Source organism: Aspergillus niger, assembly GCF_000002855.4.
Source record: "Aspergillus niger supercontig An04".
Taxonomy (NCBI): domain Eukaryota; kingdom Fungi; phylum Ascomycota; class Eurotiomycetes; order Eurotiales; family Aspergillaceae; genus Aspergillus; species Aspergillus niger.
In genome coordinates, this window is record NT_166539.1 from 519,564 (window position 1) to 541,728 (window position 22,165).

The following is a 22,165-nucleotide window of genomic DNA, read 5'->3' on the forward strand; positions in this document are numbered from 1 at the left end:
TGGCAACGTTTACTCGGGTTTGGTAGGTACCGATAATCACAACTAAGATTTAGGTGCAGATTTGTGGTGGTTAACCACTTATGTTGTACGATATATCATTAACATCAAAAATCATTGCGCGTCTGCTAGTTGGAGACATCTCTAACAATACAGATCACACGGGTCGGCATATCTGGGCCCCCAGGGGTAGCTGGTCTTTCGACCTAGGTGTTATCCAGGAACTGGCTCAGATAAATCTTGTCATGTCTAGAGGTTGTCGTATAGATTGCATCACTCATCATCTTCGTCATCCTCCATGTCTTCATCACTGTCATCTTCATCTTCAGATCCGGTTTCATACTCATCGTCGTCATCGTCGGACTCCTCGTCCTCGTCATCGCCGACCTTCAGCCCATAGTCATCTTCGAATTCTTTGAGTGGCTGCACCGCAGGCGTGAATCCCGATGCCTGGAGACCTTCCTTGATAGTCTAAACCGACAGTTAGTAAATGATACACAAGAAGATCATAATTTCTTCATGGAATGACAAACCTCCTCAAGCACTGTAGCGCAGGTAACCACGATATTGGCCGTGGACGGGTTAAACAAAGGCAGAATGATGTCCTTCAGAGCGCCTTTCACGTCATCAACGCTAGTAGCCCGCACCTGCTTGAGCACCCGCTCCTTGTAGTCGCTAGGCAGGCGCCGAATCACCTGTCGGATGAAACTGCCTGAGGCTGCGCTACCAATTGTCGACTGTTCATTCGCAAAGCTTACCACAATGCTGCTAATGGAACCCTCCAGCATCAAGGGATCGAAGGGCATCGCACCAGAGAGGTGATCCTCAACAATCTGCTTGCTGGAGTCGAAGGCTTTATGGGCGTTGGGGGAGCGGTAAACGTCGAAGTTGACGAATCCGGTATCAATGTTATAGGCAAAGTTCGTGCCATATGCCAAACCCTTGCCTCGAACTGCAACCCAGAGGGGACCCTCAACCGCGTTCATGTATGCAATTGCAACCATTAAGGCAGGAAGTCTTGGATCATCATAAGAATCCAAACCACGTGCGGTAGCATATGCGAACGATGAATCAATCGTCGGCATAGGAACCACATACGACTTACCGCCCAACTTCTGGCCTGCCTCACTGAGCAACGGTCTTCTAGTCGTGATAGGCTGTAGAGGGGCACCTGCACCCAAACGCTCAGCAAATGGTTTCCATGCTGACACAGGGTTTTGAAGTTTCTCCAGGTCAGCGATAACTAAGACTCGCATGTTCTCGAAACGGAAAAGCGCATCTCTGATTTCTTCCATCCGCGCAACGACAGACTTCGGCTCTTCTGCTAATTGCTTCTTGATCCGTTTCAAATAACGCGCCTTCACCAAGGTGCTCCGAGCCCGAACAATAGACTCTGCTGCATAGTGGACCATCACATGAACAGCCGCGAGCATGTCGTCGCCACTACGCTTGGAATCGGGCACATCGGAGAGCAGTCGACTGGTAATCGCTCGGAGTCGCTCGACATCGAAAATCGAGTTCCAGGAAAGTTCCTGGATCCATGCGATCGCCGTGTGATACTTCTCAAGCTCCACCTGGAATGAGATCCGCAACATCTCCGAGTTTCCTAGGCTTCTAGCTCCTTCCATGGAGTAGCCAACAGTATCCCTTTCCAACTCGACAACCACCTGCTCAAAGTTGATGGTTTCCCCGTTCCGGTTGACAGGCAGGTTGAAGAATGCCTCAGTATACACAGACAGCAGTGGACGAAGCTGCACAGGTACGGCCTGTGCCGAGATGAGGAGGGAGAGCTGCACGAAGCTACTGGGGATATGCTCGAAATGGATGAACAAGGGCAGATCAGAGCCATCAGCATCCACCAGTTTTTGCGCCTTGTGGGATGGGCGCCCGGCATCGAGGGCTGCACCAGACCTGGCTGTAGTAGTGTCCACGAAATGGATAGACTCTATTCCAGGGATTTGGAACCTCTCCAGCATCTCCTTGGGGATCTCCTTGTCATTTTCAGCTTTAGCTTTTTCCAGCTTGTCGGCCAACTTCTTCAGCCCCTCATCACCCAAGCGCTTCTTTTGCTCTGCGACTCTAGCTTCCTCCTCCTTCTTTAATGTGTCAGACATCTTAACGGACGGAACACCAAGGATAGTGACATGGTTGGCATCAGAAATCCATGTTTTGATAAAACTGCGCCACTGTTCTTCACTCCACTTCTCCAGCACGTCGTACTCTTGCAAGGTCGCAACATCAAGCATAGTCGATCCGTCTCTCTTTCCGAAAAGAAAATCCGAGATCACGTACTCCGCAAAGGAAGAGGCGGAGCTTTCGGTAGAGAACTTCCAGGTCCGTCTTTGCCGGTCAATGCACTCCTTGATATACCTCATGTCTAAATCTTTCTCCATAGCGTCCTTGAGCACTTCGAAAAACCGTTGCTCTACCTTCGCGAGTTTCTCTGTCTCCACACTGGTTAATGTGAAGCGGATCTCAATGCTGGGATGATCTTCGGTAGCATAATAGACAGCACTGGCGAGCTGCTCCTTCTCAACCAGGATGTTATCCAATAGAGAAGCAGATGAACCGGCCAGATACAGCAATGCAACATTGACAGCCCCGGCTATAACAGAGTAAGTATATCTTCGAAATGAGGACAGCGGAACACTCACTTTGAACAGGGTCGGTACAGTCCGGACCGAGGAATCTAATTTCTATCTCCCCGAAAGATTCATCTTCTTCCGGAAATTCCACAGTCTGGACAATGGACTTCTCCAATGGCGGCGCCTGCTTGGAATCTACCCACGGCCTCTTGAAAGGTGAATCAGGACTGGGAATGACATCTAGAATAGTATCTTCGAACTTGTCCAAGGTCTCCAGCATGTTCTGGTGATCTACTTCGCCTGTGATGATTAGGCATAAGTTCTTGGGCTGGTACATCTCACGATGGAACGCTCGGATACGGTCCGCGGTGAGGACGCGGAGCTGCTCCATCATACCGCCTGTCTCGTAGCGAAAACCTACACCATGCGGGTAAGTCAATCGACGAGCGGTTAGATCGATTAACTCTGCAGAGTTATTCTGCACACCCTGCATCTCCGAGTAGACGACTCCAGCGTCGTCTCCAGCGCCATCAATATGATGCACTTCGGTATAGCACCCTTCATCTGTCAGTGTTGGAGCTATAACATGCTCTAGGTACACGGGCAAGATTTGAGCGAACCCTTCCCAGCCTGCTGTGTCCAAGGTGTAGGCCGTGTGGTCTGTGGCCGTCCAGGCATTGGTGCTCGAATAAACACGTGTTGCTAGCTTGTCAAGGAAGCCCTTATATCTATAGTTCCGCGAGCCCATAAAGCACAAGTGCTCCAACGTGTGAGGAGCACCTGAATCATCGAGAATCTCTGTGGCTAGAACAAAATAACCTGTGACTTTGGGTCCTTTTTGGTCAATGACCACTACCCTCATGCCTGTTCTCTCCGACTCATACTGAGCAAACTCGCTAGGCGAGTACTCCGGTTTGAACTTCTGGAGTAGCTTGAAATGGCTCTTTTGAGTAGATGACATTTTGCTCAATGGTCTCTGGAAATGTGATTTAGAACCAAATCCTGTGATCACACCCCGTAGCGATAATCTAAAATGCTGTTAGTAATCCATAGGCCAGAAGCGCAAACTTTTAGGAAGCAAGTATAACAGTTTTATTCATTTTAGAGAAGCTAGCAATGCTTGAGGTTCAGGGTGCGGGGAATTGAAACGGGAAAAGCACCCATTCCATGTTTGAAATACCAATAGCAAGAACAAGGGGATTGCAAATTGTAATAATACGACATCACGAAGACCACGAAGCATGCTGTATGGAGGCACAAATCTGTGGCAGCCAATGTAAGGCTGCCGGTTGAGGATTGGATGTTTAATACAGAAAACGACGGAGGGGCAATCTCTTTTCTTGCTTTTTTTTTATTCAATGGAGTTCAGGGCTGGTACAAGCATGACTCACATGGATCGAGAAGCGTTTGCCCGAATCAGGCTTCTCAATAGTAACTGAGACAACACGATGGGCTCTGCTTGACGCCGATTATGATGTTTCAGGAATTTTGAGGTCACACAGTTGGCCGCTGAACGAAGGTTACCCTCCAACTGTAACGGTTCAGAGTGGAGTTCAGGTTTCCGGTTCGATAGAGAGCACCACACCAACAGATAATTCACAAAAAAACAACCCGTGTCTATTCTTAGGAGGTATCTTTACCGAACAGAAAAATAAGAATATAGCAGCAGACGAGACACACGGAAAAGAAAGAAAAAAATCATATAATCGGCCTCAGTCTGGCCCTGGGGAAGAGCGAGATCGTTCGTGGTCTTGCCCATCGCAGCTAAGGCGGTGAGCGGTGAAGTCACATGGCGGTGTTGACAGCTCGCCTTCCCTTTCGGTTGCGATCTGCTGCATTGGAGTCCTTGGTATATCTTTGTGGATCGATACCTGGCAGATCTTCTGTAAGAGGGAGGCAGAGCCTAGTGTGGCGCTTCTGTTTGTCTTCTTTACGTTTTTGATCCGCCGATTACCAAGAACCAAGGGCTCTTGCTTAGAACTACTAACATAATGTCCGCTAAGGTATCGGAGCAGGACATAAGCCAGTCGGTGCTGAATTTCGTGACCGATGGTACTTATCCAGTATCGGAGCAAATTGTCGCCTCTGATTTTCCTAGCTCTTTCCTGGCGAAGGAACTGGAGCTCATATCGAAGGCTAGGGAGCAAGTTGAAGTAAGTAGTGTATCTAATGCGGAGCTCCGCTTAAGTAGCAGCTCAGATGGCAGTATAACTAAATGAGAATGTCCTATAGGCCGAAATTAACTTCCTCAGTCGTGAGAACAACTTCGATGCCGACGGATGGATTTCACAGGCCAAGCAGCTTCATGCAGACATTGAACGATCTAGAGTCACTGCGAGGGAAATTGTCGAGCAACATGAGAAAACGCAGCCTTTGCAATTGAAAGTGGAAGACGCTTCCGCGAAAGTTGGACTCATTGAGACCGAAATTGCGTTTAATCAGGCGGTAACCAGTGCGCTGACGGAAGTACAAAAGCTTTGCGAACAACTAGACGACGGACGAGCAGCTCTCGGAGAGGGCCGCACCATGGCTGCCATTGACATATTGGAATCCACTGAATACGCTGTCAAGCAAAGCAGTCATTTCACAAACACAAATGTTCTACATATACTGCTAGAGAATGCTGCCGGACTGCGAAAAGATATTATGGAGGCTGTCCGTAACCGCTGGAACGAACAGCTGCATATTGATAAGACGGAGGGAAAGCTGACCATTGCTAAGGACAGCGGTATGGTTCTTCCGTTGGATAGCGCCAGGTAGCTCATGTTCACTAACAGATTTCATAGATGATACATTGCACGAGACCATCGTGGCCTTGACCAGGCTTGAGATGTTCCCTTCAGTTAGGGATAGGTTTCAAAAGGAATTAATTTCGAAGATACTTGACCCGATATTGCTTCCTGGAGCCACTGGACGTAGCCACGGGTGCCATGTTTTAGGATCTACAATATACCTTGAGCCGCAGCCATCAATGGTATCAATACCCGAGCTGCTTGAACGTCTAGTCAAGGTACTGGGCTTCTTGAAGCAGCATATCCCCAATCCTATTGGGGAATCATTCTCAGAAATGTTCATTCCCTCGTTGTCCTCCAAGATAATTGATCTGTGGTTAGCACCTGCTATTCCAACCGATCTCGAAGGCTTGGGACAGTTTGAGCAAATACTCGATCATGTTCTCAAATTCACGAAGAACATTGAGAGTTTTGAATGGCGCGGCCAAGAAGAACTCATCTCTTGGGTCAACCAAGCCCCGCGTCTCTGGATAGCTAGACGGCGCGTTGACTCATTGGATCAGGTCCGGAGAATCCTCGCTGCTTCTCGAGGCACTACAGAACGGGTTGAGAGAATCGAAGTTGAGAAGGTTTCGGGGAGCGATGAAGCTCTGCTGGAGAATGCTACACCTGATGATTGGGATGCTGGTTGGGAAGAAGACAACGAAAGCGGTTCCAAGGGGAAGCAGCCCAGTACTCTCGACGATGAAGAAGACGTGAGTGCCTGGGGGCTGGATGATGATACTGAGGAACATGACCCCAAAACGAAACATGACACGGCCACGGCATCTGCGGACAATGACGATGATGCTGGAGATGCCTGGGGCTGGGGTGATGAGGATGAAGAACAGAACGCCGAGATCTCAGAGCCGAAGACACCAGTTGTGCCTGCAATTGTCAATGGCAAGGGTGGGGCAAGCCATTCTACTCCCAGAGAGGTTACTTTGAGGGAGAAGTACACCATAACGGACATCCCCAACTCAATTCTGGGAATCGTCAAGCAACAAATTGTGGACTCCAATACCATATCCCAGCCTGCGTAAGTCTTTCATGGCCAGAGCCTTATAGCGATGCTAATACGTTACAGACATGCCCATTCACGCGTGGTTTCCTCCGGAACAGGACTTCTCGCACTCCCAACTCTGATACTGGCCATGTTCAAAGCCACGGCCTCCACTTTCTACGGTCTCAAATTGAGTGCAGGGCAGATGTATTTATATAACGACAGCTTGTATCTCGCTGGTCAAGTCCGTGATCTGGCAGAGGAGTACCAAATCACTAGGCTTCATGCAGATATTGAAGCTCTCGAAAAATATGGAAAACTGGCTTACAGCAAAGAAATGCAGACCCAGCGCACAATTGTCACAGATCTTCTAGACGGTGCACAGGGCTTCAGCCAATGCTCGGAGCAACCGTTTCTGGGCGAATGCGAGAATGCAGTCAGCGCCACCGTGGACAGAATTCGCGACGTGTTTAAGGAATGGCAGCCTATCCTGTCGCAGTCTGCACTTCTTCAATCGATCGGCTCATTGGTTTCAACTGTCATAAGCAAGATAATAATTGAGATCGAGGATTTAGGTGACATTTCGGAACCTCAGTCACAGCGGCTTGTGTCATTTTGCAACCAAGTGACTGGGTTGGAAGATCTATTCATCCCGGAGGGCCCAGATAGCACCGATCGTTCGCCTATGACGGCCGTTTATGTACAGAATTGGTTGAAGTTCCAGTATCTTATCAATATTCTGGAAAGCTCGCTGGCTGACATCAAGTTCCTTTGGCTCGAAGGCGAATTGGGTCTAGAGTTCTCCCCAGACGAGGTCGTGGATCTGATTGAAGCTCTTTTTGCTGAATCCGACTACAGGCGAAAGGCGATCGCGGACATCAGAAGGGCGTCACGAGGGCAATAGTCATTACTTATTGATGTATATAAACTTTGGAATCTGAATTATTGTTGTATTGATCGCATAATTTATGCTCTTCTACTTATCACGTACGTAATGTTGCCGCGGGGAATCTCCGCGCTTTGCACATGTGGCCGCATCGGTCGCCGTATTTTTTTCCTTCACTCGGTGGAGTTTTCTCAACTGCGCTTTGAAGTGCTTTTGATCGCGCCTTTCATATCACCCATATTTTCTTTCACTGCCATTATGAACGGCGTTCAGGATTCAACCTCTGCTGCGGCCTCGTCCCAGTCTGCGCAGAGGCAGGTGCGCGTGCAGCTCGTTAGCAAGCAAGAAGACATTGCGCTGCCTGAGAGCACCGGCCCCATTCTGGTTCCCACAGGTACGAATGCATTTTGGCAACTTACTGCTAGTCTGCTTTGTATACACTTGTGTGCTCACTGATTTTTGTAATATTCTGTAGGATTGCGGAGATATGCACTTTCTACCCTGGTGAATAATCTCTTGGGAAACGACAAGCCGGTGCCATTTGAGTTTTTGATTAATGGCGCATTCCTTCGGACTTCGATCGATGAATACTTGACGGCCAATGGCATATCTGCGGAAACCACTCTGGAAATTGAGTACATAAGAGCGTTGATTCCCCCGCTCCATATTGCCTCCTTCGAGCATGATGACTGGGTTGGCTCTGTGGATGTCCTCTCTGCGACCTCGCTTGCTACCTCTTGGGCTTCTGCGGTCGTCTCTCCAGGCCAGGAGAGAATCCTATCGGGAAGCTATGACGGATTGCTTCGTGTGTGGAATATGTCCTCCCAGATCGTCGCAACCTCACCGTCCCCGGCTGATGGAGGGCACGGTGCGTCCATCAAAGCCGCTAAGTTCATCTCGCCGAATTCGATTGTGTCGGCTGGCCTTGATCGCACCGTTCGACTCTGGAAGTACAATGAAAGCGATGATGGATTCTCAGGAAAGATCACTCCGCAGATTGAGCTCTACGGACACAAATCTGGTATCAACTCGTTGGCTGTGCATGCCCCCTCGAACCGTATTCTCTCCGCCTCGTCAGACCACAGCATTGGCTTCTGGTCGACAAAGAAGTCAGATGCCCCAGCTGCCCCCGAGAACCTAGTTCCATCTGCTGCGTCACGGAGCTCCAAGCGCAGAAAGGTGAGCTCGTCCGTCAGCATCCCGCAGCGTGGCCCGCTTGCGCTGTTGTCTTCCCACACTGCGCCAGTGTCAGCTGCCATTTTTGACACAAACGACTCGACTGTCGGTTATTCTACTTCGTGGGATCACTCTCTGCGTACATGGGATCTGGTCACGGCCGCTTTAGTAGACACCAGATCGACATCCCATTCGTTGCTATCTCTCGAGCATCTCCCCGAGCACCACCTTCTTGCGACAGGAACTTCCGCTCGCCACATCACTCTCATCGATCCTCGTACATCAGCGACAACCATCTCCGCCATGACCCTCAGAGGTCACACCAATGCCGTGGTTTCGCTGTCCCGCGATCCCCACAGCAGCTACGGTCTCATCAGTGGTAGTCACGACGGTACATGTCGAATCTGGGATATCCGTGCTACGAAGACGGACAATGACGGTGTTGTTGGTGAGAGCGTGTATTCGATTACTCGGAGAAGCTTGGAAGAGCAAGGTAAAGCGGATGCTAAGCGAGTAGGTGGAGAGGGAGTCAAGGTCTTCAGTGTGTGCTGGGACCGCTCGGTTGGCATTGTCAGCGCCGGTGAGGATAAGAGGATTCAGATCAACCGGGGTGAAGGCGTCTTGTCTTCCGCATAAGAGGAGTTGCACACATGGTTCTGGCGTTATAACTATAGGATGAAAAGTTTGGTTCTGAGTATTTGTATTAAAACAAGCCACTGTACGAGCTGATGTTTCCACTTGCAATATATCCTATAATTGCTTTAGAGAGAGGCAACATTGAATCACTACTATGATTTCCTTGATTTCAATATTTCATTGTCTACATAAAATACATCCCCAGGATGGAGAAGGTCAAGCCAGAACACTAATTTACAAAAGCGAATTTATAACGCCATTCCATGCCCCAATTGAAACGAAGCCGCAGGACCACTGGGGTCAATAATAGAATCAATCATGTTAACCTCACAGTCTTCTCTCCATACGGTTGAGCTTGACAGCAGTTTTGATCTGGTGATTACGTTAGTATAAATCTTCTTTTGTGCAATACCCCACGACCACGTCCACCAGCGAAGTGCTTCAACATTCCCTAGTATCATATTGGGGGAAACTGGATATAGGAATAAACCTACCTGGCTCCTCGTCCGCTGTCCCCGAACGGGCAAGCCGAGCGCATGACGCCGACCACGGTAGGTTCCTGTCTCCTTCAAACGCTTGATGTTATCGAGGTACTGTCTGCGGAGATCGTTCTCAATCTTCATGTCGGACAAGGCGGCCGTGATGTCGAGGACCTGCTTGTTCGCCAAGTCGCCAACCTTGCATGTTGGGTGGATATGGAAGCGGGCAAGGAGACGGGTCGAGGTCAAGTTACCGATGCCGAAGAAGGACTCGAGCGATTTCTGATTTCAGTCAGACCAGGCGTTGAAGGTAAAATGGAAGTTCGGAGTTGCTTGCCTTGACGAGGTTTCGCTCGGGGAAGTTCACGCCCAAAATGAAAACCTGATTGCTTGTTAGCCGCCCATTGAGGGTATTCTCAGATCGAAATAACATTAACACATACCATCTTTACGGACTGGCTTGTTCAGCTCTCCAGGAAATGTGATATGGCCTAAACTGCCTATGTGCTGCGCTATTCTTCTATCATCCGCCGCAGTCTGGCTCAGTTCGGCGCGGAAGAAATTCAACCAGTAACAATGTTTCTCCGAAAGATCTTTGGTAATTTTCAGTTTTGCATACCATAAATACATTATTCCTTCCGCCTTTGCGGTGAGATGAAATGAAAATATCAGTCATAAACTGCAAAGATACGCAAACTCTAATCCTTATCCGGTTATTGTGCTCTTGGCACCTCCGCAGTAATGCAAGCTGGCCTCCATTCGCTGAATGATTGCTCCTTGAATCTCCTGTGCTCTCAAGCAATCGTTTGAATTCTCCTACATTGGAGACATCCTGAGCAATCATGAACTTCAAGAACATTTTTCTATCTTTCTTCTTCGTCCTGGCGGTTGGACTTGCTCTTGTCCACGCCGAAGATGCTCAGCCCCGGGGCCCCAAGATCACCAGTAAGGTGTGTATAGTTATGATTTTCGGCGCTTACAACCAGTGTCGACTTCTTTCCAAATATGACATACTAATTGCATCTACATACAGGTGTTCTTTGATATAGAGCACGGAGACAAGCCTCTGGGCAGAGTCGTGCTTGGCTTGTATGGCAAGACTGTTCCTAAGGTACGTGATCGTCGCCATGCTATTATCTCTCGGAGCTCCTGTACTGATCATATTATTATTGCTTTTCTAGACCGCTGAGAACTTCCGGTATGATTTCAGGACTCGATCTCAGATGAAGCTTCTGCACCCTGCTGACATTGCTCGTTTCCAGCGCTCTCGCTACTGGTGAGAAGGGCTTTGGCTATGAAGGATCTACCTTCCACCGTGTCATTAAGGACTTCATGATCCAGGGTGGTGACTTCACTCGTGGCGATGGTCAGTAATATGAGGATCTTGGTTATATGTGTACAATTTCCCCGCCAAATGCTGACTGTTCATGCGAAAAGGTACCGGTGGAAAGTCGATCTACGGTGAGAAGTTCGCCGACGAAAACTTCAAGCTGAGGCATACGCGCAAGGGGCTCCTGAGCATGGCCAACGCCGGCAAGGACACCAACGGCTCCCAGTTCTTCATCACCACCGTTCCTACACCGTAAGTCTATGCCGATTTCGTCTAGCGATAACAGCCAGCTTATGATTGCGGGACAGTTGGCTTGATGGCCGCCATGTCGTCTTCGGTGAAGTGCTCGAGGGCTACGAGATCGTCGCTCAGATTGAGAACGTGCCCAAGGGCCGTTCTGACAGACCCGTGGAGACTGTCAAGATCGTCAAGAGTGGAGAGTTGGAGTCTGAGGACAAGGCTGGAGAAAAAGGTAGCAGCCACGAGGAGCTGTAGACCTGTTTCCTGAGGTCTCGGCCTGCTTCTCGATAAGACTGTGATGTGCTGATCGCTTGTAAAGAAACGAGCTCCGAAGAAGAGTCACAACCTTCAGCAATTGCTGTTATTCCTTCTCCAACCCCTTTGCCTATGACATCTGATAACGCTCCTTATATTTTCCCGAAATTCGCAGCGCTTGCCATTGTTGTCGGTCTCCTGGTTGTCCTGGTCCGACGCAGCTTCAAGGGAGAACAAGAGAAGGCTGAAAGAAGTATTGTTTGATAGAAATTGTACTCATCCAAATACGTGGAAAAATTTGCTCAGTAGAATCCACCCTCGGCTGCAGCCCGTACGCTACGACTTTCCTTGCAGTGCACGGAGTACATGCCGTTTTCATGTGCCACATGACGAGCCGACGCATAACCCATGCCTTAATTAGCCGTGGCAAGCGCGCCAGGACCAGATGCTGTGAGATCATCTTCCAGTGGCAAGTAATAGAAAGGCTTGGCCTCCAGTTGGGCCAACGATGTACTTTTGTCATAAGCTCCACTGGCAGGCAGCGGCAAGGATGCGCCCACTATCTAGTCCACCTTTGGCACAGTCCAAGTACTCCTGCCACCCCTAACCATCTAGTACTTTGTTAGTCAGTGCTATGATAGGCACCGTCCAGTGGGAAAGTTTTACGGCGATAAGATTTACTCGTTGCCTACCATACTTCACCGACCCCACGCTGACGATTTGAGTGGGAGACCATTCCACCTGCGGAGTAAGGTTATTTCTTCTCAAGAGTAACACTATTCCACCTTAGCAGTCAAAATATTGGAACTTTGTGTTTACTACTGTCTAGCCTGGTTTTGGCATGGCCGTCATAAACTATGGACTTCATAATCAAACTTCAATTCTTAAAATCGTTCAGCTATCCGGGTGTAAGCAAGTAATAGACGTGTAACTTGTTATATGCAGCAGTTGGGCATGGACAGCAAGAACTGCAACGGCAGTATCATCATACGAATGCACAATGATGCTCCAATCACGTCAATTTTAAAGTGAGAGTGTCCACATTTCGGCGATGTAAGCCTAGTATGAGACGATCATACTTGTATGCCGTGGTCAAAAGTAAAGGAATAAAATTCCACACACGTTGCTCTGTCAGAGTTTTGATTACCGGGGGGTCAGTCAATATGCCAAGGCGCAGAAGCTGATCAGGTTCCATAATACAGTGGCTGCGTTGACACTGTAAAAATTGAAGATGACGGAGGCGAAGTATACATAGTAGCCATGGCCACCAGGCTGCCAAGTAAGGATGCGCTTGGCTTGAGAATGCACTTTACACGTGACCGTGACAGTATCTACGGGGGGAGGCGAGCCTGAGGCAAAAAACAGAGTTTTTTGGACCTCGTCAGATTGACTCAAACCGGATCAACTGGTGAACAGGTCGCTGCTACTAGTACCCTAGATAGTATAGAATGTGGGATTTCGGCCAACAACCCTAGAATCTTGCAACTGGTCAAATTTCCAAAAAATGGATTGTGGTCCGTAGTCGAAATGGACAGCGATTCAATGCGGGAAATCCCTATATCAGAGTTTTAACCCCATTTGTTTCCCATGAATTTTTTTTTTGAACTGGTTGACCTCGTAGTAGTTTGACAAGCAGAGAGACAGCAGGAGAACACAGTACTAGGAGTAGCACTCCCAGCAAGTGACGGAGGTACAACAGAGCCAAAATAGACAGGGCCCAGCCCATCATCATCTGGCAACACAGCCAGAACCACGCCGCCACTCTGTTTCGTTTAGCCTTTTTAGAATTTTCTTTGGATTTTTCCCATTCCCCCTTCCTGTTTGGTGCAATGGCCGTTTGGCCTGCGCTGGCTGGCTTGCCCTCCTGCTGCTGCTTCCCTTCGCTTCTTTTTTACACGCTGAACCTTTTTTTCTCACCCGGACCGTCCCCAATAATCCCATCGCCGGCTGCCAATAAGCAAGCAAAACCTTCCCAGTGCGCAGGCCTGCCAACCACTGCCAGTGCATTATTCCCTTAGTTTCGTAGTCATCGTCTTTGCCTCTCCTCCCCGTTCTCCGTCCCACAAACCTTCTTCCTCTTCCCTACTTCTTTTCTTCCATCCCCTCTAAACCTCCCCTCCTAATCCAGTCTGGTTTCAATTTTTTTTTTCTCCAATATCTCCACATCATATCCTATTCTCTTCCCCTTCCCCCCTTTTTTTCTTCTCTTTTTCTACACCGTAATAGAGGATTAGATCTGGGAGATCGTCTTGTTCTTCGTTTAGTATTTCTCCCCAAGGTCTTTCTTTACCCTGTTCCTCTTTCTCGCACTGTGTTACTCTTATTGATCCCCTGTGTATTGCCACTCGATAGAGACGCGGGGACTTTTCACTTCACTTCTTCTTGATCTTCTTTCCTTTTGTCCTGTACAGAAGAAAAGAAATTTCCAGTGTTCGCCCGCAAGGACAACATCCGCTGAAAAAACGCTTTGTTCAAATACCACCATAGTACGTTTTTTCTTGTGCCGGCTTCTGCAACGACATCCCAACGCGTGTTGCTCATCTGTCATCTGTGTCCACAGTCCGAAATACCGCAAATATGGCCGACAGCTTGAAGATGGGAAACCTTTCCCTCAACGAGTCTCAGCACGCTCCTGCCCCTGCCCCCTCCACGGGTCGCGCCGCTTACATCCCTCCCCATCTTCGCGGACGCCAGATGGGTGGAAACATGGACGGTGCTGCCGCCGCTGCCCCTCCCCCCGGTCCCGCCGCTGGCCCTGGCAACTCCTGGGGTGGTCCTAGGTATGTGATATTCAATTACCGCGTGTCCCATTTCACGTTGTGTGTAGTGACTAACTGGCATGATTCTGCAGAGGCGGCCCTCGTGGTGGCCAGTGGGCCAACGCCAACGCTCCTGATTTCAGCCCTCGCGGTCCCAATGGTAACACTAGCTGGAGCCCTCACGAAGCTCGCCGGCCCTTTAATCCAAATGCTTACGGACACCCAGGTCACGGAGGTTCTTATGGAAGTGGAGGTGGTTCTGCCCGAGGCTCTGGAGATGGCCAGTGGCGTGACGGCAAGCACATTCCCGGTCCTGCCAATCCCCGTCTCGAACGCGAACTGTTCGGTCTTCCCAACGATCCCACCAAGCAAAACACTGGCATCAACTTTGCCAACTACGACGACATCCCCGTGGAGGCCTCTGGTCACGATGTCCCGGAGCCGGTCAACGCCTTCACCAACCCGCCCCTGGATGACCACCTGATCGAGAACATCAAGCTCGCCCACTACCAGACTCCCACTCCCGTCCAGAAGTATTCCATCCCCATCGTCATGAACGGCCGCGACTTGATGGCCTGCGCCCAGACTGGTTCCGGAAAGACTGGTGGTTTCCTCTTCCCTATTTTGTCTCAGGCTTATCAGAACGGTCCTTCCGCTGCTCCTGCCCAGGCCGGCGGCCAATTTGGCTACGGACGTCAACGCAAGGCGTACCCGACCTCCCTCATTCTCGCCCCCACCCGTGAGCTTGTTTCCCAGATTTTCGATGAGGCCCGCAAGTTCGCCTACCGCTCTTGGGTCCGCCCTTGTGTTGTGTACGGTGGTGCCGATATCGGCTCCCAGCTCCGCCAGATCGAGCGCGGATGTGATCTTCTGGTTGCTACTCCTGGTCGTCTTGTCGATCTTATCGAGCGTGGCCGCATCTCTCTGGTCAACATCAAGTACCTGATTCTCGATGAGGCCGATCGTATGTTGGACATGGGTTTCGAGCCCCAGATTCGCCGCATTGTGGAAGGCGAGGATATGCCCCACGTGAACGACCGCCAGACGCTGATGTTTTCGGCCACCTTCCCCCGTGACATCCAGATGCTGGCTCGCGACTTCTTGAAGGACTACGTCTTCCTGTCCGTCGGCCGTGTCGGTTCTACCTCTGAGAACATCACCCAGAAGGTTGAATACGTTGAGGACCACGACAAGCGCTCCGTCCTCTTGGATATCCTCCACACGCACGGCACTAGCGGTCTGACCCTCATCTTCGTCGAAACCAAGCGTATGGCCGACTCCCTGTCCGACTTCCTTCTCAACCAGCGTTTCCCCGCCACCGCTATTCACGGTGATCGTACCCAGCGTGAGCGTGAGCGTGCTTTGGAAATGTTCCGCTCTGGCCGTTGCCCTATCCTTGTTGCCACTGCTGTTGCTGCTCGTGGTCTCGATATCCCCAATGTTACCCACGTCATCAACTACGACTTGCCTACCGACATCGATGACTATGTTCACCGTATCGGTCGTACTGGTCGTGCCGGTAACACTGGTATCGCCACTGCTTTCTTCAACCGTGGTAACCGGGGTGTTGTCCGCGACCTGATTGATCTCCTGAAGGAGGCTCATCAGGAGGTCCCCTCCTTCCTCGAGAGCATTGCTCGTGAGGGCAGCGGCTATGGTGGTCGTGGCGGCCGTGGTGGCCGTGGTCGTGGCGCCAACGCTACCCGTGACATGCGTCGCATGGGCGGTGGTATGGGCGGTCCTCCCTCCTTTGGTGGCAGCAGCTACGGTGCACCTGGCGGCAGCTATGGTGGCGGCGGCGGCGGCAGCAGCAGCTATGGCGCTCCTCCCTCCTATGGAGGCGGTGGTGGCTATGGCGGCGGCGGCAGCTACGGTGGTGGTTACGGCAACCCGTCCGGCCCTACTGGACCTTCTTCCTGGTGGTAAATCACCCGTTAGGGGAAGTTGTGGTCTCTGACGAGGCCGTCGGGTCTGATTGGCTTCTTTCTCTTCATTTGCCTCTCCTTTGACGGATACGATCAGAACGAATCCTGAGTTCTTCTTCTCTTTCCTCTCATCCCTATCTTTTCTCTCTCAGGGTCGGCTTTGTCATGACTGCCACGACATTATCTTAGATGCGTTCTAAGAATTTGTTTTTTTGCTTTTCTTTTCTTTCTTGTTATTCTCCTATGTGCAGGTGTTTTTTTTTTTTCTGCTGCTGAGCATTTTATCAATGTCGCCTATTTTATCGTTTTGTTTTAGACATGGGTTTCGATGTGGTCCGATCTCCTTATCTCGCTGCTCGTGGTTATACCCGGTTATAATCGAGAGCATTCGGGTCGGCATTGCATGGATATCATAGAATGCGTTGTCTTTCTCCTGCGACCGCTTCATCAGATACCCTTTTTGTTCTCAGGCGGCCATACGGAGATCCGCTTGAACGACGCGTGCCGAGCGGGGGTGCCGGCTTTTCGTGTTCAGAAAAGTGCTTTTATGATTTTTCCCTGCTTGGTGCCAGGCAGCTGCATCGACCGTGTCTCGCGAATAGATTTCTTACAGTTTCGGTTTCTCATGGCGGGGTTTCTCTTATTCCGTTTTCTTTTTCCATCAGTGTTGTTGTTTCGTGCTTTGCTTGAGATTATGCTTTACTACTCCAAGCTGTGTTAAGCATTGGCACCGGAGTTGGAGAGACATCAAGGTCTGTGTGGCTGTGACGTCTTTCGGCGAGCATTGATCTTTTTGCACGACTTCAAGGAATGATGGGTCACAAAAATGGGAATACGGGTGATAGAGATAAGATTCTTCTTTGCATTGTGTATGGCGTTGGCTCGAGCTGCTGTGTCCACAAAATTATTCTCTGCACTGGGGTCCGTGGAGGCTGACATCGAATGGGATCTTCTTTTTCTGGTTCATATCTCGGATCCGTGGAGGATGGGAAGCTGCTTTGCTGGCGCTATTTGTGGGTATCATCATATCTTGTCAGTAGCAGTTTGGGCTCAACGGGAAATGCCGAAGACGGCCTTGCTTACAGAGACCGCGTGTCTCAGAAATAAGGGAGCTAGTTATTCTCTGTTCAAGTAAAAAAAGAAGTCTGAAGCTTGTTTATTATGTGTAACTCATTGTAACTGAAATGATGATGTCCACTTTGTGGTTGCATTAAATCCCTCGGTATCTTAGATCAATTGTACGTAGGAACACATCACTCAGCATGTAAAGGGTTACCTGGCTTCACTGCATGCCAGAATAATTCTCTTCGTATGCTTTCAAACCCATTTTGGAAAGGTGAAAGATATGTCTTGTTCAATGTTTAATAGTGAATGGGGATGGAATGATGGTCGTGGTGAGGCAGTGCTATGTCTTCACTGTAAGCCTATATTGACAGACTCGATGTCAAATGAAGTGAAGCGTTAGAAGCTTTTTAGCATTCTCTTGTCAGAAAGGGAATGCCTGGGTAAAGTAATGAAATCTGACAGACTGCTCATGGGAATGAATAGTCGGGTTCCAAGGGTGGTAACTAGTTAACTAAACTATACATGCTACCTTAGTCACTCCCGCGCACGATCGGAGATCAAGCCAAGGGAGAAAGAAGAAAGTCACGGATCGTCCAGGATCACGTTCCCTGCCCACCTCCCAATTTCTTCCCTCTCTCTCAATCTCCCATCCGCGTCAATCTTCGCCAGCTCTCTCATCTCATCATCCCCATACTTTCTATCATCCGCCGGGCGACCACTCTTCCACTCGTTCATCCATTGCGTCGTCCTTGAGCTAACTATCCCATCAATCGCTGTCCCCCTGCGCGGGTAACCGCTCTCAGGACACGCCGAGAACGGATCCTTACGTCGCAGTCTGGGAGGTTTCATATTACTCCATCTATACGAAGACCATTGTTCCGTGAAAACACGCGACTTCCGAAATGGCTGAGGTTGAGAGCACCGCCGCGGACGAGTCGTTTGCGCAATCCGAGCCGCAAGATGAGCAGCAAACTCACAACATGACCGTTGGTATTAGGCGTCAGGCGAACGGCACTATCGGGTCTGTCTACTCCGGGAACAAGATTCGACATCTCAAGAAGGAAGATGGCATTCCCTTATGGCGCAAGGACATTCAGTATCAGTTCCTCAAGCTCGTCTTTGAAGACCAGACCAAGGTCTTTACTCGATGGCCAGATGGAGAGAAGAACCTGGATTTCGCGGACATCTATATCGATGCTATGGCTAGGAGTAGCAAGACGAGCAAGATCTTGAAAGACAAACTTCAAAACGATAAACAAGCAGCTATCAGCATGGCTATGGTTTGCTTACTGGTGAACTTCGGAAGGATGAATACCACTCTCAACTGTACGTCCTCCTTTCGCTTTTAACTTACAGATATTCTTTTCTGCTACTCTTCATCATTTACTGATAAGGACCAGTCTTCCCTGAGATGCGTGCTCAACTGCGGACCTATCACTCCATTCCTTCGCTACAAGCCCACCAAGACCCGAACGCCTACAAGCAGCTCCAAGACGCTCCTCGTCTCAAATCCATTCTCAAAGGTGCCTCAGAAGACGTCGACCAGCCAAATACTCTAGAAAGAATCAAGCGCCATGCAATTCCTCGCACGAACCCGGTAAACCTCATTTTCGTCCTGGCACAATACGCGCCCAAGGTATCTGAAATGCACTTCTTCCCTCCACGCGACTTCTTCGACCTCGTTATGCGGGGCACATTGAGCAGTAAGAGTCGTGCAAAGGCATTTCTGTGGTTGATGTGGTGGTACCTGGAAAGTGATTTCAGCGCCGAAGCCGCTCGCAACAACCCGTTTGGACCCGGCTTGGACGGTGAAGGAACCGGGGGCTTGCCTATCAAGGTGCCTCAATTTGAAAGCCTTACCGAGGAACAAGCAAATGAGGAGAATGTTGATACACAGTCTGAGATTGAATATGGAGAGGCTAAGCGTCTGGAACGCAAACGTCAGTTTCACAGGCCTTCTTTGAGTTCCATTCGCGCAATAATTGACACCATCCGCAGGTATTTTGGAGGAAGATGAGCCAATCCCTAGAGTGACCAAACGCTCTAAGAAAGGTACAGTCCCCAGATCGACGTATCAGAACCTAATATGACTGACATCTCGTGGTAGGTTTGCCAGACTTCGGCTACGAGGAAGACGGCTCGGGAGATGTTTCGGGTAAGTTTGTCCAACAAAAACCCAAAGCCTCCCAGTTTACTGATGTGATTATTAAGGTCGAGGCGATGGCCGTGGCTCTACTATGTCAACTCCCTTACACCCCTCTTCCAAGCGCTATCCGCAGGATGATGAGGATGATTATCAAACTCCTGGACAGTCTGCCAGGTCTCGGTACAAGAGGCCTAAGCGGGAATCTTCCCTCAACCGTTCTGTTGGTCAGCAGCGTCTCATCTTAAGAACCAAGATGGAAAACACACCTGACGCTGCTTCTCCAGCTCCTCCAGGCTCTGGCCATCCCATTCTGAACCGGTTCGTCGCAGAACCCACCTTACCTCAGCAGTCCTCTTCTCGCCGTCCCCGGCCTCTTACACAGCACCAGCTGGCTGTTGAGCAGAATCGGCGACAGCGAATTGAATATCTTCTAGCCAAGCGGAAGAATGAGGCATATCGTGTCTTGCGTGCGAATCGAGAGAGCGAGCTCCCGCTTGTCCGTCACGGTCGTTTACTATCAACCCTGCCTGATGATTATGATACGGACGATGAGGAGAAGTCATGGGGCAAAGGCGGGCTTATTCCAAAGCCGGATGAAGAGGAAGACTTTGGTGAATGCGCCAGCTACTACTTGTCTGTCATTCGCAAGGCTGCCAGGCGCTTGGACCGATGGGATTATGACGATGCCAACGGCCCGAAGCGTGACCGCAAGAAGGAAAGGGAACAACGTCAGAAAGCAAGAGAAATCAGATTGGCTTTGGAAAACTCCTCAGATCTTGCTGGGCGCGTCCCGTCTTCAGCCCGTAGCAGAGCCCGCGCTGCGCGCAATGCTAAACGCAAGCTTGCTGGCCCAGCGTCTGGTGCCTCAGCTACAGAGGTCAAGGAGCAAGGCGCATCAACATCACGTTCTAAAGCAAACAGGAGCCGTGTTCAACGTGATGCCGGAGATGGTGAAACGACCAACGCCGATGTCACTAAGGATGGTCTCGAAGTGCCATCCCGAGACCAGGAACTCTCCCCGATGCCTGGATCGGCCCAGATGGGCGATGAAGACGGAGACATTGAGGGCGAGGAAGGACTTGACGATATTGACCGTGAGATTCTAGGAGAAGGAAGTGGAGAAGAAGATGTCCGTACGACACGCAAAGCTCGTACATCTCACCCAGCCGAACTTGGCTATGAGGACAGCTTTATCGGCGACGGAGGTGATCCAGACGAGGAGGGTGAGGCGCTCTCATCCGATGAGAACGACGAGGAAGCCGACGACGACGATCTCGATGAGGGAGAAGGAGAAGCCGATGGGGATGATAACTCCTCAACTATGGAAGGCGGAAACGGATATGCTGCTAGTGAGACCTCTTCGGTTGCTGGAGATGCTGCCGAGCCAGCAACTGAAGCTGGCGGCGAGACAGCAGAACGAGAAGATATGAAAGATGAGGTTATGGAAGATAAATAAGCCATATTCCTGTGGGCTACATAGCAATTGCCATGTGGCTTGTTGGTTGGCATTATGGTTTGATTGCTCCTTCAACTTCATTCATCTCTTATGTCTGTCCTTTATATGACTAATTTGCTGTATCTAATTTGGCAACGCGTTTTTGATGTGTCCTTCATCTCTTGTATTCTGTTCCCTCCTTTTTTCCTTTTTTTCTTTTGCACTCATTCAACCCACGGGGATTAAGACTAGCTTGATACAATACAATATGTTACTACTATTAGCTCGAAAACTGCTCGCCTTCGATGGCCTTGGGCTTTCCCATCCATGCTGAATGTCTGTCTCAATCACTTGTTCAATCAGAGGGCTACAATATGCAGAATCATCCTAGCAACCAGCATCACAACGGAAATGCAAGCGCCGCACCTATAAGGAGCCTTTCTGGTAGCTGGAAGCTACTAGCAACACATCCTACGTTCTGAATCGTACGGCTAGTGATTCGGGTCCTAACCTCCGTATCCTAGGCATCTAATGTGTGTGCCTCTGCCTCAGTCGTCGGACCCCCAAAACACGTTCCCTATGGTCCTTTCGAAGTATATATCGGAAGTGGTATGGTATTAAAACGCTCTGTACGTCCGGCTCATTTCGAACAGATCACCTAGGGTGAAGTGGCAGAGCATGATTACTCCTATTATAGCAAGAGACGGGTCTTTTCAGTACCATCATGATTACATTGCAATGAACTGATGGCCACGGTGCTAAGTGCTAAGCTGAATCATGTCTCTAATTTCAGATGGCCTCGTGGGTAATATACAATAGCATGATGACCGCACATTTTTATCCTGACAGTACATCATGGTTAGTATTGGTAAAAAGGGTAGTCAGCAGTGTCACTAACACTGATACTGACATTCACTGTCCGCTGATTGGAATGTGATCTTGCGTCTAGATGTTAGTGGCCAAGCTCAGCCCAGTATGATATCGTGCGGGGTGTACATGTTGAGCTGCATAAATAGCGGGGACGGTCGTATTGGAACAAGTATTGTCCGCACAAAACAGTCCCGTATGGCGTCACTACTATGATAAACATGTACAAGGGAAAATATCATTGGAGATATGATTTCCAACGCAGGCTGGAAGTACGGTGACACACTTGGTGTAATAGTCGGTGCACGAGCTCGAGAAGAAGAGGAAATCGTGACGTGGAAGCTGCTCTTTAGTTGGGTGAGTTGACGTCCCTGAGACAAGGATTAGCAACCATGGCATCTTTGATTTTCTCCGACTCGATCTCCTCCCGAATTTTTCATGTGCTAGAGAAGCAAGGGCGTCGAGGGACTTCCGAACTGTGAGGTTGAGTCAGGGTCAGACAGTAACTATACTGGTATGCTAGGCCACATCTCTAGACCATGCTGGTCAGACACACAATGAGTTAAGCCATGTTTTCAGATAAAAGTGTGCAGTAGACATTTGAGTATGA

The 22,165-nt window shown here is 49.8% G+C and overlaps 7 protein-coding genes across 7 annotated transcripts; 5 read left to right on the forward strand and 2 right to left on the reverse strand.

Annotated features, from left to right (window-relative positions):
• Positions 1 to 270: 270 nt before the first annotated feature.
• Positions 271 to 3,543, reverse strand: An04g01980 (uncharacterized protein; the record flags this gene model as incomplete). Its single annotated transcript, XM_001401529.3, has 3 exons — positions 271 to 468; positions 531 to 2,602; positions 2,652 to 3,543. The coding sequence occupies 3 exons, from the start codon at positions 3,541 to 3,543 to the stop codon at positions 271 to 273; spliced, it is 3,162 nt and encodes a 1,053-aa protein (XP_001401566.1).
• A 1,030-nt stretch (positions 3,544 to 4,573) lies between these two features.
• Positions 4,574 to 7,260, forward strand: An04g01990 (uncharacterized protein; the record flags this gene model as incomplete). The annotated part of the gene is made up of 4 exons (XM_059747342.1): positions 4,574 to 4,735; positions 4,815 to 5,310; positions 5,369 to 6,392; positions 6,441 to 7,260. 4 exons carry the CDS (start codon positions 4,574 to 4,576, stop codon positions 7,258 to 7,260), a joined length of 2,502 nt encoding a protein of 833 aa, XP_059606873.1.
• A 240-nt stretch (positions 7,261 to 7,500) lies between these two features.
• On the forward strand, positions 7,501 to 9,054 carry An04g02000 (uncharacterized protein; the record flags this gene model as incomplete). Its single annotated transcript, XM_001401531.1, has 2 exons — positions 7,501 to 7,636; positions 7,718 to 9,054. 2 exons carry the CDS (start codon positions 7,501 to 7,503, stop codon positions 9,052 to 9,054), a joined length of 1,473 nt encoding a protein of 490 aa, XP_001401568.1.
• Positions 9,055 to 9,381: 327 nt separating this feature from the next.
• An04g02010 (mitochondrial 37S ribosomal protein uS13m) lies at positions 9,382 to 9,979 on the reverse strand (the record flags this gene model as incomplete). Its single annotated transcript, XM_059747343.1, has 3 exons — positions 9,382 to 9,426; positions 9,549 to 9,815; positions 9,977 to 9,979. 3 exons carry the CDS (start codon positions 9,977 to 9,979, stop codon positions 9,382 to 9,384), a joined length of 315 nt encoding a protein of 104 aa, XP_059606874.1.
• A 396-nt stretch (positions 9,980 to 10,375) lies between these two features.
• Positions 10,376 to 11,622, forward strand: An04g02020 (uncharacterized protein; the record flags this gene model as incomplete). The annotated part of the gene is made up of 7 exons (XM_059747344.1): positions 10,376 to 10,483; positions 10,567 to 10,644; positions 10,715 to 10,731; positions 10,796 to 10,899; positions 10,971 to 11,115; positions 11,172 to 11,335; positions 11,423 to 11,622. The coding sequence occupies 7 exons, from the start codon at positions 10,376 to 10,378 to the stop codon at positions 11,620 to 11,622; spliced, it is 816 nt and encodes a 271-aa protein (XP_059606875.1).
• A 2,313-nt stretch (positions 11,623 to 13,935) lies between these two features.
• Positions 13,936 to 16,043, forward strand: An04g02030 (uncharacterized protein; the record flags this gene model as incomplete). The annotated part of the gene is made up of 2 exons (XM_001401534.1): positions 13,936 to 14,138; positions 14,210 to 16,043. The coding sequence occupies 2 exons, from the start codon at positions 13,936 to 13,938 to the stop codon at positions 16,041 to 16,043; spliced, it is 2,037 nt and encodes a 678-aa protein (XP_001401571.1).
• A 1,966-nt stretch (positions 16,044 to 18,009) lies between these two features.
• Positions 18,010 to 20,709, forward strand: An04g02040 (uncharacterized protein; the record flags this gene model as incomplete). Its single annotated transcript, XM_059747345.1, has 5 exons — positions 18,010 to 18,433; positions 18,508 to 19,047; positions 19,106 to 19,159; positions 19,215 to 19,262; positions 19,325 to 20,709. The coding sequence occupies 5 exons, from the start codon at positions 18,010 to 18,012 to the stop codon at positions 20,707 to 20,709; spliced, it is 2,451 nt and encodes an 816-aa protein (XP_059606876.1).
• Between the last annotated feature and the right edge of the window lie 1,456 nt (positions 20,710 to 22,165).